The following is a 20,191-nucleotide window of genomic DNA, read 5'->3' on the forward strand; positions in this document are numbered from 1 at the left end:
CACCTTGGTCCATGTTTAGATTATCCTTCTGCCTAACAATTCTGTTCCTGTTTCTAATATCCTGGTATTGGGGCAGTTTTCTGATTACCCTTTGTCAGATTGTTTCATTGGCGAGCAATCACTCCATGGATCCAACCCAGGGGCCCTTGTATAGTTAAAAATTGCTGTACAAGGGTTAAAGAATGAAGGCCAGGTCAACCCTTGGGATCACCTAGACAGGGTGGCTAGTGGAATGCCTGTCCATGCAAGCCCTGTTTAGAGCTGCCCTGTTAGTCTTTAACTGACAGTGCTCCCTGACAGGTACCTCTGGAGTCACTATTGGACTTTCTTCTTTCAAATAAATGTATTATTGATGATGCAGAGGGCACAGAGATCACAATTTCAATATTTGCAGATAGTACTAAACTCTGATAATTTAATATTGCAGCAAGATTTATGTATGCTTGGGCAGAGAAAGGGCAATTAAAGTTTAATATAGATAAATGTTAGGTCACTCACTTTGGCCGAGGAAATAACATATACAAATATCTACTAATTAGTAATGCAGTGGGTAGTACTGTCACTGAAAAATAACTTTATGTATTGGAGACGGAAAACGCAATGCTAGTGACCATTGGCAGGTAGCCAATGGGATGCATTAAAAAAGGCATAGATGCTTATGACAATAACATAGTTTTGCCTCTATACAAGTCATTAGTGCAGCCACAATTAGATTACCATGTACAATTTTGGCCTCCAGTTTATAAGAAGGACAAAGCTGAACTAGAGCCGGTGCAGAGAAGAGCGACCAAGGTTCTTTAGAGAATGGGTGGACTGCAATTTTAAAATAGGTTATCAAGTTTTGAGTTATTCAGTTTGGAAAAACGAAGGCTTAGGTGTGATCTTATTGCTATGGTCAAATATACAAATGGACAGTACAAAGATCTTTCTAATGATCTTTTTACGCCTACACCTGAAACTATGACAAGGGCATATCCTCTACGTCTAGAGGATAGTATGTTTAATGACCAACACAGATGATGATTCTTTACTGTAAGAGCAGTGAAACTATGGATCTCAATGCCACTGGGTGTTCTAATGGTTGATTCACTAAGAAGGTTCAAGGATGCCTGTCTTGTAAAATATAATATTAAAGGTTATGGGTACTAGATTCTGTGATGGGACATTGATCCAGGGAACTATTCTGATTGCTGTATGTGCAGTAGGGAAGGAATTTTTAATAATATGGGGCAATTAGCATCTGCCTCATAGGGCTTTTGCCATCCTCCTGATCTGCATGTTAGGCCCTGTTCACACATTCAGTATGTGGTGAGTATTTTACATCAGTATTTGTAAGCCAAAACCAAGAATGGAGCAATCAGAGGAAAAGTATAATAGAAACACGTCACCACTTCTGTATTTATCACCCACTCCTGATTTTGGCTTCCAAATACTGATGTAAAATATTGACCAATTACTGAAGTTGTGAATATGGCCTTAGACTACAGGTTGAACTTGATGGACTTGTGTCTTCTTTCAACATTTTAAACTATGCCATTTACCTAATTATGTGATGTTACTCTATAGTGTACTTCTTTTAAAATAGACAATGGACTTCTTGTTTTATATAGTTATATAGTGTAGTGCAGCAGGGTTGGTGCAGTGTGACAGACAGGCAGTGACCCAGGAAAGTTCAAAGCAAAATGTATTTAATGTCCAAGCTCGCAGAAATAAACAGCACTCGATATCCTCCGGATCGCAGCCAGGAAACAAGACAGTCCACATTCGAGACGGGTTGCCAAAGATGACTGCAATACTGTGCTATGCTGAGGGGTGCAAGGTCTTTTGGCTTCGCTGGGCTCCATGTTACCTCACACAGGTTGAGCTCTGCAGAGCCTTCTGCTCTGCACGCTTGCAAATCAAAAACTGACACACACAACCCTCTGCTGCAGGGTTTTTGTCAAGGAACCTATGGCCGTAAGCCATTTGGAAGACCTGGCCAGGAAGAAAGCGGACCGCCCCACTACCATCCTATAGTTCACTTAAAAAATAAAAGCCCATGGCAGGTTTTCTTAAATCTGCTTTGTACAAATAGCTTGCCCAAGACTAACACGTACTTTTATTTTGCTTGCAATCACAGCTATGCCTGTGACTGCAATGCTCTCCCGCGGCCTCAATACGCTTCTGTGCGCATTCTGGTGGACCCATAGCGACCCTCGCATATGACTCCGGTCACTGCCTCACAATAGTTATTAGTAATAATAATAATTTAGTTTTTTTTAAAAACCATTTTATTTCTTGAGAAATGTTTTAAGTAATCTTATGTCTTTATTTTCTTCAGGAGTAAACATGCTCTTTGCCCATTCTCCCTCAAGTCTCCATTTAAAACCCGGAGAAAATGCAGCATTCAATTGCAACATTTCAGCACTGAATAGTGATCCAAAGGACTTTAACTGGTACAAAATGGAAAATACATCGGTAAAGATTGCAGATCTAAACAATGTAACACATAGAAGACTGAATTTAACTACTAACTGGAAGATGCGAGAAGCCAAACTGCACATATTCAATGTTACATTTAGTGACAGTGGAAGATATCATTGTAGTTACATATCTGAGAACGGGACGATCTTTCACAGCAATGAGTCAGAGCTATTTGTGAATAGTAAGTATGGCAATCACAAAAGTGTACTTGTCTAAGATATTTTTCGTAGTTTTCAAGCTGTAATTTATTTCAATGGACTGCAGCATCTAGTTCATAAAAATGCTAATAGGGATGTCTGTCTTGCTCCCTATTTCTGTCTGCGTAAACTTTATAGAAGCCATCACTTATTATATTTTATGATCAACAGAAGCATATGATGCCTGTGTCGTCTCTGTTGGGAGTGGGATGATAGATGTAATAACTAGTGATGAGCGAATGCGGGCTCAAACATATTATTTGATCATGCCAAAGACAAAATGGTGACACTGGCTTTCAGTAATTCAACAGGGAAAGAATTTCTATGACTCCATCATTACCACGCCTACAATCAAAGACCTTTTGGCATGCTATAGTTAAACGTTTATTAGTACTGCAATGTTTTTAATAAAAGAAATTATTACAATTTCCCTGAAATGAGGTGGAATCAGACAGTAAGCTATCAATCAAGCTTAAGAGACTAGTGCCGGGTGGGGAAATAACCTAGGTAGACAGAGGTTTGTTAAGTGCTCAGTTATGCACAAAACACTTTAGGTCTCATTTGCATATTAGTTAAAACACTGATTACTTGGAAATGTAGTGACAGATAGAAGATTTAAAGGTGTTGATGTATTTACATTTCAATTAACTGCATGCCCTAATATATGGTTGACCTTACTGACCGATTCCCTTTAAACATTGTACTATAGATATTTTTCAAGAGAATGTATTGCATGCTCAGTACAAGTTGTAGATTGTTTTGAAGTGTATATTCAGTGGAACCTAGTTGTCTTTCAGAATTTTCTAGTGATATTATCTGAAAAGAATGTTGCATGTGCAGACACTTCTCTATGTATAAGGACAGACACCTTATCATTCTTACAAGTATGAAGATAAAGCTGCACTCACCAGCTGTAAAATGTAATTTGTTTATTTTTTTAATGGATGTATAATAAGCAAATTATGTTTTGAGTTAGTGAGTGTCACTTTTTCTTCCTACATGTACTTCTAAGATAGTGGATGTACACAAGCATAATATTCTATTCTTTAGGGATCTCAGTATTATTCAATTTAGCTCAGTTCTCCACATCCACCAGTTTCTGGTTCTTTTTAGACGCTTTTAACGCAATTTGATGAGTCTTAAGGCCCATTACACAGTCCAATTTCTGCTGATTGGTGCTTGTTTATGTCACGTAGTGACTTGCCCTGTGCGATACGACCAGCCGGTCGGTAACTAGAACAACAAGACAAACAAGGGAACACCGGGGTCACAGTTACAACGGTGGGCCCTACAATAGGGAACGGGGACTTGGACATCTCCTGCACTCTCCTGAGGCTGAGCCCCTGAACACTCCTCACGTTCACTATACAGGTTCTTTCAACCTGTTGCCGACCAGGATATCTAGTCCCTCACTAGCCCTGCACCTATCCCTCACTAGGGAACTGGCTATTGCGGACACTGGTCCCACCGCTGTACTAATATAACACCAGAGAAAATAACGAGCAGGGAAAAACAAACAACTTAGCTTTCTCTGTTGCCAATGCTCCTGAGCTAACAGAATACGGCACCCGGACACAGCTTTCAGCTGAAACACCAACGGTCACAGATGAGCTGCAAACACTGCTCCAAATAGCTCCTCCAAGGTTGGTTAGGGAATGACCAGTATCACCAACAGTGATCCAGAGCACCTGACAACCTTTTATAGGAAGGAGGGGGTGGTGACACCTGCTGGCTAATTTAAACATGTAGTAACCCCAGCGTCCACCGGGGGCAAAACCCCATCAGCAGAGCAACTAAGGTTGTAATAACATCGGCGGCCACCGGGGGCAAAAACTAACATTAAGCCAGGCTTTAAAGAAAAAAAAGGTTATATATGAGCCCTGATCTAACACAGATCCAAACATGGATCGTGACAGTTTAACCCTTTTTCCCTGAAGCCTGTTTTCACCTTTCCTGACCAGGCCAATTATTAAATTCTGACCAGTGTCAATCTATTAGGTAATAACGCCGGAACGCTTAAACATATCACAGTGATTCTGAGATTGTTTTTTCGTGACATGTTGTATTTCATACTAGTGGTAAATTTAGGTTGATTTGATTTGCCAATATTTGATGAAAATATCTAATTTTACAATTGCTTTGTTTTGCAGCGCGTTTTTCCCGCAAAAAAAACGCATGGAAAAAATGCATACAAACGCATACAAATGCTGCATTTTTTTCAAGCATTTTTATGAGTATGCATGAAAAAAAGCAGAGTTTTTATGCGTTTGTATGCGTTTTTAGTGCGTTTTTACCGCGTTTGTGTTTTTTTCCAACAATAGTTGGCCCCTCACACTAACCCAAACCATGACTTTACTAACCCTAACCCTTAACCAAATCATACCCTAACCCTAACCCTTAACCAAACCATACCCTAACCCTTAACCAAACCATACCCTAACCCTGACCCTAACCCTAACCTTTAACCAAACCATACCAACCCTAACCCTTAACCAAACCCTACTAACCTTAACCCTACCCCTAAACCCTAACTAACCCTAAACCCTAACCCTTAACCAAACCATACTAACCCTAACCCAAACCCTAACACTAACCCTAAACCCCCTTAACTAACCCTAACTCTAACCCAAACCCCTAATTTCCATTGTCTAACCAATGGTAAACAAAAAAACGCATGCGCAGAAAAACGCATACATGAGCATGCCAATGCGCACATATGCGCACCAATAGACTTATAATGGGTGTCTTGCTGTAAAAAAACGCATTGCGCGCATGCGTTTTTTTGAGGCAAGTCGGACGCCCAAAAAATGCAACAGGATGCATTTTGTGCACCCGAGCGCACACCACAAAAAAAACGCATGTGCGTAAAAACGCATGTGTATGCGCACATAAGCGCATCCCATGCAAAATATAGGAAAAAAAGCGCATACGTTTTTTAGCGCTAAAATACAGCGCAAAAAAACGCAAGTGTGAAACCAGCCTTAGGCTGCGTTTTTTTGCGCTGTATTTTAGCGCTAAAAAACGCATGCACTTTTTTCCCCTATATTTTGCATGGGATGCGCTTATGTGCGCATACACATGCGTTTGCATGCGTTTTTACGCACATGTGTTTTTTTGTGGTGTGCGCTCGGGTGCACAAAATGCATCCTGTTGCATTTTTTGGGCGTCCGACTTGCCTCAAAAAAACGCATGCGCGCGCAATGCGCTTTTTTTTTTACAGCAAGACACCCATTATAAGTCTATGGGTGCGCATATGTGCGCATTGGCATGCTCATGTATGCGTTTTTTTGCGCATGCGTTTTTTTGTTGACCATTGGTTAGACAATGGAAATTAGAGGTTTGGGTTAGAGTTAGGGTTAGTTAAGGGGGTTTAGGGTTAGGGTTAGGGTTTGGGTTAGGGTTAGTATGGTTTGGTTAAGGGTTAGGGTTAGTTGGGGTTTAGGGTTAGGGTTTGGGTTAGGGTTTGGTTAAGGGTTAGGGTTAGTATGGTTTGGTTAAGGGTTAGGGTTAGGGTATGGTTTGGTTTAGGGTTAGTAAAGTCATGGTTTGGGTTAGTGTGATGGGCCAACTAATGTTGGAAAAAAACACAAACGCGGTAAAAACGCACTAAAAACGCATACAAAGGCATAAAAACGCTGCATTTTTTTCATGCATGCTCATAAAAATGCTTGAAAAAAACGCAGCATTTGTATGCGTTTTTTCCATGTGTTTTTTTGCGGGAAAAACGCGGTGCAAAACAAAGCAAGTGTGAAAGTAGCCTAAATACACCACACAAAATAAATAAATAAAATTTACCACATGTCTACTTTACTTTACATCAGCATCATTTTTTAAGCATAATTTAATTTTTTTTACGACATTAGAAGGGTTAAGTTTAGCAATTTCTCATTTTTCCAACAAAATTTACAAAACCAATTTTTTTAGGCACCACATCACATATGAAGTGACTTTGAGGAGTATATGTGACAGAAAATGATCAAAAGTGTCATCATTTTAAAAACTGCACCCCACAAAGTACTAAAAACCACATTCAAGAAGTTTATTTATCCTTTAAGTGCTTCACAGGAATTAAAACATTGAGAAAGGAAAAAATGGAAAATATTATTTTCTCGCAAAAAATGTAGCTTTAGTAGCAAGGGTAACAGGATAAAATGGACTACCCTGTTTGTTGTGCATTTTCTCCTGAGTATGCCAATGCCCCATATCATGTGGAAAACTACTGTTTAGGCACACGGAAGAGCTCAGTAGGGAAGGAGCGCTATTGAAGCACAAAATTGGCTTTAATAGATAGCAGACGCCATGTCGCATTTTCAGTCACTAATGTGCCTAAACAATGGAAACCTCCCACAAGTGACCCCTTAAGGAATTTATCTATAGATGTGGTGAACACCTTTGACTCACACATGCTTTACAGAATTTAATAACGTAGAGGCGTGAAGATGAAAATTAAGATTTTTGCCCCCAAAAAGTTCACAAGAAGGGGAAAATGCTATAATAACTACAATGCAATTGTACACCAAAATATTATATTATAATATATATATATATATATATATATATATATATATATATATATATATATATATATATATGACTCAAAGAGTGAGGGCAATGAAAATGGATAAGTAGTCTAATCACACATTGTATATAGCAATGCAACATGCACACAAAAGAATCAATGTGTGTATCACTTAATGATCCAAATAGAAATAGAAATAACGCAATTTTGAAAAACGTGAAGAAAAATTGTAAATGGAAAAATAGTCAACTGACAAGACTAAAACTGTATTGGCCACAGATAGTCATACTGCACTGTTGAAAATGTATGGACGATATAATTGCAAAAATAGTCAACTCACAAATACTATGACCGTATTAACTGCAGAAAGTCATACCGCAATATTGAAAACATGAGGACAAGGTAATTGGAAAAATAGTCAACTCACATATACTATAGTTATATTAACTAGTTAGGGTACAGAGGGAAAAATGAGGACAATGGAATATATGAGGACAATGGAATTGGATAAGTGGTCAACTCATGCTCGGTATTGCTAAGTCACTTACCCCATAGGCAGGGCATTGCAGTAGCTTAGGAGTCCATGGCTGCCTCCATTACAACTAAGATACCTAAGCTACTGCAATGCCCTGCACAACTTAGCACATAAGAAGAACTGTACTACATGTCTAATTGGAGATATTTGCTAATATTATTATTATTACACCTACTACATATTGGGATAGGATCTTGGACATTGGAATACCCCTTAAACAACGCAACCCTGATAGTTTAACTCCTAGTTTGAACCTGTGGCAGTTAACAAACATTTAGAGAGTCTACAATTAAACACTTATTATGCCAAAATCTACATGTGCCATAGAAGCAGTTTTAACAATTTTGTGAGGGTTCTTACTGTGCTTTACATTAGGAGCATCAAATTTTGTGACAGTTATAACTCCTTTCTGCCATTGGACCTGGGACTTAATGTCCATGGACGGGATAGTACGTCATGGCATTTAATGCGACATCGCGGCATAAGTCGCGGTGATCGCATTAAAATTCCGACGCAATCTTACCTTATGGTAGATGGCCTCGACATCCTGGGGTCTGTCGCTGCCCTCCCTTCCTCCCGAGTGCTGTGATTGGCTGTTCAAATGGAAACAGCCAATCACAGTGCTTATCATTGTTTCAGCCAATCGGAGCGGCTGAAACAATGAGGTCCTAGGCTAGGATCGAGTACCGATGTACTCGATCCTAGGCCCAGTGCCTGGCAATGTCAGGCACCGGCAATACCCCCCGGATAGGCGCGATCGCACCAATCACAGGGCACAGCGGCGGTATAGCGCCGCTGTGCCCAGCAAGTACTGGTCCGGATTGGTGCTGTATTAAGACCGATCATAGGCCGGAACTTGGTACATGCCCAGTAGGGCCTGTAGGAGCTGATTGGCACGATCAATGTCATCGTCAATCGCGCCAATCACAGGGCACAGCTGCGGTCACGCTGTGACCGCTCTGTGCCCTGCTGGTAACATGGCCATGACCTGACTAGGAATCAGAGCTGTGAGCTCCAATCCTAGGTGGTTGCCATGGTCACCAGGCAGAGCAGGGATTGGTGGATCGATGTTATCATTCGATTCCACCAATGACAGGTCACACTACCTGTCACTGACCTGCCTGTGACCTTTATGACAGCTCTGCAGGGGTCCTCACACTAGCTGAGGATTCCCTAGAGAGCGGTCATACGTCGGGATCTCCTGGTGTGCTGGGTATTGTGGTGCCACAGCAGCTTGTAGCATCACAATCCCTGCTGAAGAAAGAAAAACCCTACAACTGTAAGTGTTGCCTGATCCCCGATCCCTGCCCAATCTGCCTTCACCCCCCAATCTATCTTCATCCCCCCTGAATCCCCCCATCCTCCCCTTCCCCCTACCCCCTCTTTTTACCCCCCTCCACCCCCCTTTGCGCCACCTCTTTGCGCACATTTAGCAGCCGCTGAGCATTGATTGGTGATGCAGTTCACCGATCAACACTCGTGCTTGCTTTTTTTTCCTCAGCCCCCTTTGCTCCAACTCTGTATTTGTATCCCACAGCTGCCAAACTTTGATAAGTGACATAGTTCATAGTTTACCCCCCCTTTGCGCCACCTGACTACAAGCGTAAGTGCTAATCCCTGTTCGATTTCTCTTCATCCCCCTTCCCCCTCTTTTTACCCCCTCCATCCCCCTTTGCACCGTCTCTGTGCGCACATTTAGCAGCCCCCTTTGTGCCAACTCCGTATTGACATCCCACAGCCGCCAAACTGTGATAAGTGACATAGTTCACTTATCAGAGCTTGTGCCTGCTGATTTCCTTTTTTTTCACCCCCCCTTTGCGCCACCTGACTACAAGCGTAAGTGCTAATCCCTGATCCCTGTCCGATCTCTCTTCACCCCCCTTCCCCCTCTTTTTACCCCCTCCATCCCCCTTTGTGCCGCCTCCGTGCGCACATTTAGCAGTCCCGTTTGCGCCAACTCAGTATTCGCATCCTGCAGCCACCACTGAACTTTGATAAGTGACGCTGTTCACTTATCAGAACTAGGGCCTGCTGTTTTAGACTTTTCTTTTCACAGGTATTTTTCTCCTTTTTTCTTTTAGCTTTTTCTTTACAGAATACTGTGCACCAATCACTAGCCCCCCCCACACATACACATAGTTATAAATAAAGTACACCCAAGCACCATATTCACAAAAAATGTCTGCTCATCATGTTTGTCCCAACAGTGCTATTCAATGGAGGAGGCATATTCTTTCCTTGCCTCCGACACTGATAGCAAGGGAGAGGATCCCACTTTTCTTTCTTTTTCGGATTCTTCATCCTCATCCTCTTCCTCTTCCCCCTCCTCATCTTCCTCCTTAGGTCCTGCGGTACTGCCATGCAGACGCTCCAGGACAGAAGATGAGACAGTACCCACCATGCCCGAAGCTGATTCAGCAGATCCTGTATGGACCTCGCCCCCTGAAAATTACGAGCCACTGATTCCTGATTTTGTGGCAGAATCAGGAATCAAGTTTGACACCACCGGCCTCACAGAAATAGACTTTTTCAAAGTCTTTTTCTCTGAGGATTTTGTTAACCTCATGGTGGAGCAAACTAATTTGGCGCAAAACCCCGGTTCATCATATTCTAACTAGTCTCCTGTGGACGCAGTTGAAATGATGCAGTTTTGGGGCCTAGTCCTCCACATGGGGATACTGAAGAAGCCAGAAATTCGGCAATATTGGAGTGTTGATATTTTATAAAACACTACAGTGTTCCGAATGGTCATGGTCCGGACGCGTTTTGAGGCCATCCACAAATTTCTGCATTATACCGATAATGCAATGTGTCCCGCACGAGATGACCCCAACTTTGACCATCTGTTCAAAGTTTGTCCGGCCATCGAAAACTTCAACAAAAAGTTTTCTGAAGTGTACGTGCCCCAAAGGGACATCTGCGAGGATGAGTCCTTGGTCCATTTCAAGGGAAGGCTCGGATTCCGTCAATACCTGCCCAGTAAGAGGGCCAGGTACAGAATCAAACTCTACAAACTTTGTGAGAGTACCTCAGGGTACACTCACAGGTTTAGAGTATACGAAGGAAAGGACACCAGGATTGAACCCCCTGAGTGTCCTCCTGTCCTGGGAGTGAGTGGGAAAATTGTGTGGGATTTGGTGCACCCACTGCTGGATAAAGGTTATCACGTCTACACTGATAACTTTTATACCAGCATCCCACTATACAAATCCCTCTATGTGTGAGGTACCACAGCCTGCAATGCTGTCCGCAAAAATCTGAGAGGCCTCCCGAAGACGCTACTTGGGCAGATGCTCAGAAAAGATGAGAGCAGAGCCCAATGTAGCGACCACCTACTGGTGGTCAAATACAAGGACAGGAGGGATGTCCTTCTCTTGACCACCATACACGGTGATGGCAGCACCCTCTGCACTGTACATGGTACCTCCACACAGATCAGCAAACCGACCTGTGTAGTGGGGTACAACAAAAACATAGGGGGGCGTTGATCTCTCCGATCAACTCCTCCAACCATACAATGCTCCCAGGAAGGCCAGGGCATGTTTCAAAAAGCTGGCCGTGCACATCGTACAAATGGCAATGCTCAACGCATTCCTGCTGTCACGATGTGCACACCACACCGATACGTCGTACCTTCAGTTCCAGTAGGTAGCGGTTAAGGCCCTGATGTTTAGCACTCCAGAAGGAGCGGGCCCCTATACTTCCGGAACTGAAGGTGCTCCTATCGTACCAGGTCAGCATTTTCCGGGGGTGGTCCCGCCAACTGGTAGAAAAGGTACGCTGCAAAAAATGCGCCGAGTGTGTTACAAAAGGGGAATACACAAGGACACCATTTACCAGTGTGACACCTGCCCTGAAAAACCTGGCCTGTGTATGAAGGATTGCTTCAAATTGTACCACACCTCCATGCACTACTAATATATTTTACAGGAATCAGATTAGTTCCAAAGGGGACACATCTAGATAAGTTCCTTGGGGGTCTAGTATCCAAAGTGATGTCACTTGTGTTTTTTTTTTTTTTGCTGTTTAGGCACATCAGGGGCTCTGCAAATGGAACATTATGCCCGCAGACCATTCCACCAAAGTCTGCATTCCAAAACGTCACTACTTCCCTTTCGATCCCCGCCATGTGCCTAAACAGTTTTTCCCCACATGTGGGGTACCAGCGTACGCAGGACAAATTGGACAACAACGTTTGGGGTCAAATTTCTCCTGTTACCCTTGGGAAAATAAAAAATTGGGGACTAAAAGATCATTTTTGTGGGCAAAGAATAGGATTTTTTATTTTCACGCCCGGGCATTATAAACTTAGTGAAACACTTGGGGGGTTCAAAATTCTCACCACACATCTAGATAAGCTCCTTAGTGGGTCTAGTTTCCAAAATAGGGTCACTTGTGAGGGTTTACTACTGTTTAGGCACATGAGGGGCTCTGCAAACGGAACATGACGCCCACAGACCTTTCCACCAAAGTCTGCATTCTAAAACGTCACTACTTCCCTTCCAAGCCCCGACGTGTGCCCAAACAGTAGTTTTTTCCAACATATGGGGTACCAGCGTACTCCGAACAAATTGGACAACAACTTTTGGGGTCCAATTTCTCCTGTTAACCTTGGGAAAATAAAAAAATGGGGACTAGAAATTCATTTTTGTGGAAAAAAATATTTTTTTTTTCACGCCCTGGCATTATAAACTGAGCCCTGCCATATGCCCAAACAGTGGTTCCCCCCCCACATATGGGGTATCAGCGTACTCAGGACAAATTGTAGAACAACTTTTGGGGTCCAATTTCTCCTGTTACCCTTGGGAAAATATAAAATTGTTGCTAAAAGATCATTTTTGTGACTAAAAAGTTAAATGTTAATTTTTTTCCTTCCACGTTGCTTCTGCTCCTGTGAAACACCTGAAGGGTTAATAATCTTCTTGAATGTAGTTTTGAGTAGCTTGAGGGGTGCAGTTTTTAGAATGGTGTCACTTTTGGGTATTTTCTGCCATATAGACCCCTCAAAGTGACTTTGAATGTGAGGTGGTCCCTAAAAAAATGGTTTTGTAAATATTGTTGTAAAAATGAGAAATTGCTGGTCAACTTTTAACCCTTATACCTTCCTAACAAAAAAATGTATTTCCAAAATTGTGCTGATGTAAAGTAGACATGTGGGAAATGTTATTAAGTAACTATTTTGTGTCACATATTTCTCTGTTTTAAGAACATAAAAATTAAAAATTTGAAAATTGCAAAATTTTCCAAATTTTTGCCATATTTCCATTCTTTTCATAAAGAAACACAAGTTACAGCAAATAAATTTTACCACTAGAGTGAAGTACAATATGTCACCAGAAAACATTCTCAGAAACGCCAAGATCCGTTGAAGCGTTCCAAAGTTATGACCTCATAAAGGGACAGTGGTCAGAATTTTAAAAAATGGCCCGGTCATTAATGTGCAAACTATCCTTGGGGGTAAAGGGGTTAAAGGGATTGTCTCAGAACAGACATTAAAGGCACCTCTGTAAGAACCATCATGAAATACCTTCAGCATTTGTCTGACTGCTGTGGACCATCACTAATATTAAAAACAAGTGCAGTGTCCGTTTATTGTCTGTCGACTCTGCTCAGCTTTTTCCAGTGGCCACCTGGTCAGTCATTGACTCTAACGGACCAACCGTATGACCTTTGGATAAAGAGATATGCCCCAAATGTCTAACACAACGCTTTCAATGGATTCTTACAGTCGACTTATGCCTAATTCTGAGTTGCATTGTTTCCTGTAAAATAGTAATATAAATGTATATTTTCTTCCATCAGGTTCCCTAAGTGCAGTGACTGATAAAACTAGTCATAACAATTTAACAGAAGATAACTCAAAGCCACTAAAAATGTCAATTTCCACTTCCGCTGTTCTGACTGTGATTGCTCTGATTCTCCTGCTTCTAGCAATTGGCTCTACTATCATCTTTATTTGGTACAAGAAACGTAAGTATTACAATATGTTAGAGCTATTTAATATAATATCACATCGGTATTGTTGGCTTGTAAAGCGATTGTTGTTTTTAGGCCGGAGTCACACTGGCGAGGAATACGGGTGCGTGAGAGGCGCAAAAAGCACGCATTAGACACGGACCAATGATTCTCTATGGGGTCACTCGCACCAGGCGTATATTTCTCCTCCGTATCCTCCGCTCCGTGCCACTCGCAGCATGCTGCGATTGTCAGCGTACTACGCCCGTAGCACGCCAATGCAAGTCAATGGGTGCGCAAAAAATACGGATTACACACTGAACACACGTGTGACCTGCGAGCAATACGCAGGTCTTTTGGCTGGTGAACAGGAAATGGGCCAATCCATCATCAGGAAGCGTAGACATGCAAATGAGCTCAAAAAGCGCTCCAGACATCCCGGAAGTACGCCTCCACGGAGTACAGCAGCAGCATGGCGTCCACTTACATAAATGTGGAGATGCTAATTGTGCTGGTGCAGGAGCGTCCAGAAATATGGGACCCACGCGACGCAAACTATGCGAACCGCACAAGAAAGGAGGCGTCATGGAGGCGCATCTGTCGCCAGATGTACCATGACTTCGGTGACAGACCACGTGAGGAGCAGCAGAAAATTCGTAAGTGCAACCATAAAAATATTATTAACGTTAGCGCGCGCTATAAAATGACTCTACAATCAGCCCCCCCCCCTTCCTGGGCATGTAATTTTAGCCTCATGAGGCCGTTACATTAGGATGTGACACGTGGCTTCACACAGCCATAATTAGGGGTTAGGCCACAAGTTCCTCATCCTCCTAGCCACAAAAATTAGTTTCAGGGGAGCTAATGAGACCCTGGGTATCGGCCCAATTACATATTCCACCATGGGTAGAACGCACACCCCATAAGGCCCCATGCCTAGACTACTGTTTGAAAATGTGACCTCTCAAATATGTGATTTTGACAATCTTTCCTGTCACATTGCAGTGGAAGATGTGATGAAACGGTGGAGAAGCATCCGGGACCAATACCGCCGGGAACGCCAGCAGCGGTCCAGGAGTGGGGATGCTGGCCATGTCAAGCGGAAATATATATATTATGACCGGCTGAACTTCCTCGCCCCAATTCTGTCTCTGAGACCGTAAGTACATACCTCACACCACATGACACAAAAACATTACACAAATTCTTTACAGGGACAAAAATATTGATGTATTTTTGCCTCTGTTCTATTTCATAACAGAACTCAATCCAACCTTACGGATCGAGGAACGGCCTCAGAGGCAGAGCCCGTTATTGATCCTGTAGGGGATGAGGTGGCTGGCCCATCTTCTCCCCCTACAAGAAGGATGTCTGAAGACGAGGCATCACAAGAGCACACAATGGCTGCCCGACACAACACACCACCAGGACGGTCTGCAGCTGCAACCTCACCCATCCTGGAAGAGATGGGCAACTTGAGCAGCAGCCCAACTGCCCAGATCAGGCCCTCCCCACAGGCTGCTCTAGCAACACGGCGAATAAGAAGAAGGCGCCAGGTCGCCATTCAAGAGAGCAGGACCAATGTGGACACTGGGGTGCTGACTTACTTGTCCAGAGTCACTACAGATGATGGTGAGGAGGCCTATGCACGTAGCCTCACCCTTTATCTCCGTGCCCTTACCCGTGAGGTCAGGCTCCGTATTAGGGGGTGTATTCAGATCCTGTTTGATGCAAGCACCCCCCCAATACCCCATATGAGGTGTTTGAATTTCTGGAGAGGTGGCAGCTCTCACCAAGAAATTTAATGCGCATGAGACCATCGACACAGATGCTTGCTCAAGCAGGGTCTGAACAGCCCCTAATACGTGGGCCAACACCTCAACCCCTTCCTCCCCCTAACCATCCTTCTATTCCGCAGCCCCAAATGTCTTCATCAAGCCAACCCCACCAATATGGCCACTTGTACCCACCCAGTGTTGGAGGCTGGTCCCAACCTGGTTGGGGTCGATCTGGCTATCTTGGTGGGTATGAGCCACGGGCCTACCATAGCCAACAAGAAGCCCCTCACCATCATCATTATTACTCTGGGCAGTATCACCAACAGGCCCAGGAGGCTGGACAACAACAGCATCATGGGCAACAGTATGGCCCCACACAGGGCGATGTTGGCCACAATGTCCAGCAGCACCCACAGGCTGTTCCTCCCTGTTCCCCTTCCCCTACATATGAGGATTTATGAATCCAAACTTTGGAGATGTCCAGTGACATGTAACTGGTGCTTCTAATCTAGAGAAAAAAACAGGTGTTCTCCTTCACCAACATTTAGAACATAATTTAACACTCACATTTGTAAACAATGTTTTCCAAACATATGAAACAATCCATCATGACAGGCAACGCTACCTCACGCCTTTCACACAGATATTACATGTGTGTATAAAAGAGAATATTTAAATGCGCTATACTGTTACCTGAAAGGATGAAAATACACTAATCACTTGTTAATGCATAGGAAAGGTGTGCTTGCCTTTAGTTAAGTAGTCAACTTTGTTATTAGCATTCTCTAGTAAACCAATTTGAGGCGACCAGCATTCACAATATCACGCTCTCTCTATGTCTTAACAAGTGAGTTTTGTATTTTCATCTTTCCAGTATAGCATGCTTAAATATTGTCTGTTCTACAGACAGGTAATATCTGTGTGAAAGATGTGAGGTAGCCTTGCCTGTCATGGTGGAATCTTTCTATGTTTGGAAAACATTATGAGGAAATGTGAGTGTTACCTTATTGACTTTATTTTGGTTATGGAGCTCACCCTTTGTTGCCTAATCCAGGTTAATGTAGGCATGCAGCAATGTTGTTATTGCATAATGTTTGTTGCAATTTTTTTCTGTTATGTTAATGTTACATCAAGTTAACGAAGGCCCAAAGGGTCATTTTGGCCATTGCCAAATTTGTGTTATGGCAAAATTATGTTTGCCTTTAATCAAAACCCAAAAAACAAAAAGGCAAAACTAAAAATTTGTCTACTCTAGTTAACGTCTCTGTGTGATTTCTCACGATCCCTCACAACATACTAACAGACACCAACCAATGCAAAGAAACACTCATAGAATCATAAAAAGGCTTGAGTAATATATATTTAGACACACTTTGAACCCAAAAAAATTAGAACATAGACACAGCATTCTCTTGCCAAGAAGTAGCCCCCTCAGGTGAGATAAAGTAATTAGTGAATATATCACGCACTTTGAGGCCAGAGAGCGGTCTACGTTGAGGGATGATAGGTGGTCTCACCCTGCGCACATTGTCCGGCCTACGCACAACACCATCAGAGGAGGAGCAATCATGTATCCTGGTGAAGTTATGCAGAACAACACAGGCTTTCACAACTTCATTCACATTTTGCTCACTCAACTGAATGGCAGACTGGAGTACCCACCATTTGGCACAAAGAATCCCAAAGGAACACTCCACCAGTCGCCTAGCACGTGATAGGCGCAAGTTAAAAATTCTGCGCCTGTGGTCAAGGTTGCGCCGGGGATATGGCCTCATGACATTACGTGATAACTGAAAGGCCTCATCTGCCACAAGGACATAAGGGACTGATTGTTCGGGGGAGCCTGGTAGCTGGCGTGGTGGTGGTAGATCCAACTGGTTGGTGCGTAGCCGCCGACCCATTATGGAAGTATTGAAGACTCTAGAGTCTCCCGTCCTTCCATAGGCCCCAATGTCCACAATTATAAACTTGTATTGAGGGTCTACCAGAGCCAACAATACAACAGAAAAGTATTGCTTATAATTGAAGAATTGGGACCCTGAGTTCGGCGGCTTACGCACCCTGATATGTTTGCCATCCAGGGCCCCAATACAATTTGGAAACTGGCAGTCCTCCTCAAAGTCCCTTGAAATCCTTAACCAGTCTTCCATCCTGGGCTCGGGTAGGACCACCTGATGGAGTCTTGTCCAGATTTGTGCACATGTAGACCTCACTATGCCTGAAATGGTGGACTTTCCAATGAGAAACTCATGGTGGAGGGCGGCATAAGACAGGCCAGTGGACAGGAAGCTGTAGAACAACAGAAATAGTCCAGGTTAGAATGGCTAAAGTAAAAAAAAAATCAGTTACATGCCGACCAAACTTGGTAGGAAATGAGAGAGAACAACACACACATATTTGGTGGCACAATGACTAAGTGATATGCAGTACATATTAGATGTAACATTGTGCTGTGTCAGGTGAAACATATTTTGAGTAAGATGAGGGTATTAAACATTGTCCAAGAAGGCCAAAAAACATAAATTAACACACACATTATGAACATATAGAATGTGGTTGTGGAGGACATACCGTATTGTGAGTAGAAGTCGCTCCTCTGCAGATATGGCTTGGCGCATCCTAGTGTCCTGAAATATGATCCCAGGGCGCACTGTCTCCAAGAGGCGATCAAATGTGGAAATGCTCATTCGACAGTACTGGTAAAATTTTTCCGGATGCTCCCGCAGAGACGAATAGAGGCGGTGAAAATGCCCTCTTGTGAGTCGTTGCCTCAAAAGTGGATGTACCCACATGCGTCTCCTCCTCCGCGGATCCACTATCACAGGATATGGTTGGCCAAAGCGCCGTGACAAAAGCCAGGTAAAGAGAACCTGCTCGGTTGTATTGAATGTCAGACCCTCTGACATGCTGCACAAAGAACTCCAACACACCTCGTGAAAGCAAGGTGAGAAATGTACAGAATGTAGGCAGCCACCTGTTTCTGAGTGTCTAAATAGGGTGCAGGCTAATGATTTAAATTGTTAGCAGGCCTCAAAACTGTTAAATGTCCATTTTGCAAGGCTGCAAGAAAATCTCGCCATACGGATTGCATACGGATTGCATACGGAGACACACATGCGCAAAATACGCGACCTCACCTTGCTTACGGATGACCTACGGACCACTATTTAGTGGTCATTGATCCGTATTACGCATGTAAAATACGGAGCGTATTTTGCGCAGGTTAGTGTGACTCCAGCCTTAGGCTTCTACTAGTGGTGACTCCAGACATCCAAAATGTTCTTGCTAAAAGTGTTAGCCACTATCATTAGATTAACATATGTGTTGAGGACATAACTCTGTGGAGCTTACTAATGTATCCAGGCACTTGTGTAGTCTGTGGGGAAAGCTGTATTAACAGCACTGCTGTCCACAAAATGGCCTCTGGTGGAGGAGCATGTGATCACACCCCTCCATCAGCCTCCTCCACCTGTGCAGGCGTTGCAGGACCTTAGCTAGCCATGATTACGGCCACTGATATGGTGACAGCTAGTTGCTAGTGGTCGTAACCATGGATACCTAAGGTCATACAACGCCTGCACATGAGGAAAGAGACATAACGAAACAGAAACTATACTACATGTCTAATTGGAGGGATTTGCTTATATTATTATTATTATACCTACTACAATGATGGGATAGGATCTTGGAGATGGGAATACCCCTTTAAATCTGAGGTCTATGTACAAAGTATGCTACATACAGGAAAATATTTGACCAGTGTATGTCACCTGATGTCTGTACTCACTGTATATCATATTATCCTGTATGATGCATGTGGTATGTGTTGTTTATACCCATCAGATGTCATGTATAGGATAATATATAACTGGTATATTATATACTATGACCACAGACATAAGATATTATACCAAAACATGTTATCCTTTATATGACATCTGATGTCTGTGTCACAGTATATAATATATCACATCTGTATACTGTTTGTGCTATGTGCCCAAACATCAGAAGTTATATGCAGGATTATGATACTGGTATAATAGATGATGTTCAGTAGTCATAGTATAATATATACCAGTCATATATTATCCTGTATGTAATATCTGAATCACGATATATCGTGTTCCAGTCACATACTGAAATTAAAAATTGGATAAAGATGCGGGCCCACCTTGATATTTATATGTTAATTAATAGATCTTAGTATAAAATATGTGCTCACCACAGATCTATGCTTGGGCACCCTTGTTTTGCGGACGTTGGCCATCCAATAAGCTTGCGCAGATTGACCGCCATACACGTTAATGCCGTAGCCAAGTTGGAAAAGAGGGAGTGATTTGAATAATTATGTTTTTTCTTTTTCTTTTTTTTAACTTTTCACTGTATCTGTTCACCCCTTAGGTGACTTGAAGCTACGATCATCTGATTGCTTGAGCTATATACAGTGGTGCCACAGAGTTTGAAAATTAGCCATAGGCAGGGTTGCAATTGCATTCTGTAATGACAAGCACGGAAGTCTTCAAGCCATTGGCGACCAGCGGTCCCATCACCGGCATGCCAATAGGCGCATGGAATAACCCGCCCCATGCCGGCGTGTATTAAATGCCGCTGTCAGAGTTTGACAGAGACATTTAGCGGGTTAACAAACGCAGGCAGAGCTCAATTGTTAGAGGCATGGCCTGGCTGTAACACTCAGCCATGATTTTCCGGGTATGGGGGGGCTCACCCTGTGAGCCTGCTTCCT

General features: G+C 43.0%; 1 protein-coding gene across 1 annotated transcript in view; it reads left to right on the forward strand.

The window, feature by feature from the left end:
* The window catches only part of PDCD1 (programmed cell death 1), a 148,075-nt gene that overhangs the window by 101,607 nt on the left and 26,277 nt on the right, over window positions 1-20,191 (forward strand). Inside the window, exons 2-3 of the mRNA XM_073589375.1 lie at window positions 2,321-2,644; window positions 13,517-13,684. Of these exons, the coding sequence (XP_073445476.1) occupies window positions 2,329-2,644; window positions 13,517-13,684 (484 nt within the window). The 5' untranslated portion in view covers window positions 2,321-2,328. The remainder of the gene's footprint in view (window positions 1-2,320; window positions 2,645-13,516; window positions 13,685-20,191) is intronic.

Source organism: Dendrobates tinctorius, unplaced genomic scaffold (assembly GCF_039654945.1).
Source record: "Dendrobates tinctorius isolate UK_male_01 unplaced genomic scaffold, ASM3965494v1 ptg000107l, whole genome shotgun sequence".
Classification (NCBI taxonomy): domain Eukaryota; kingdom Metazoa; phylum Chordata; class Amphibia; order Anura; family Dendrobatidae; genus Dendrobates; species Dendrobates tinctorius.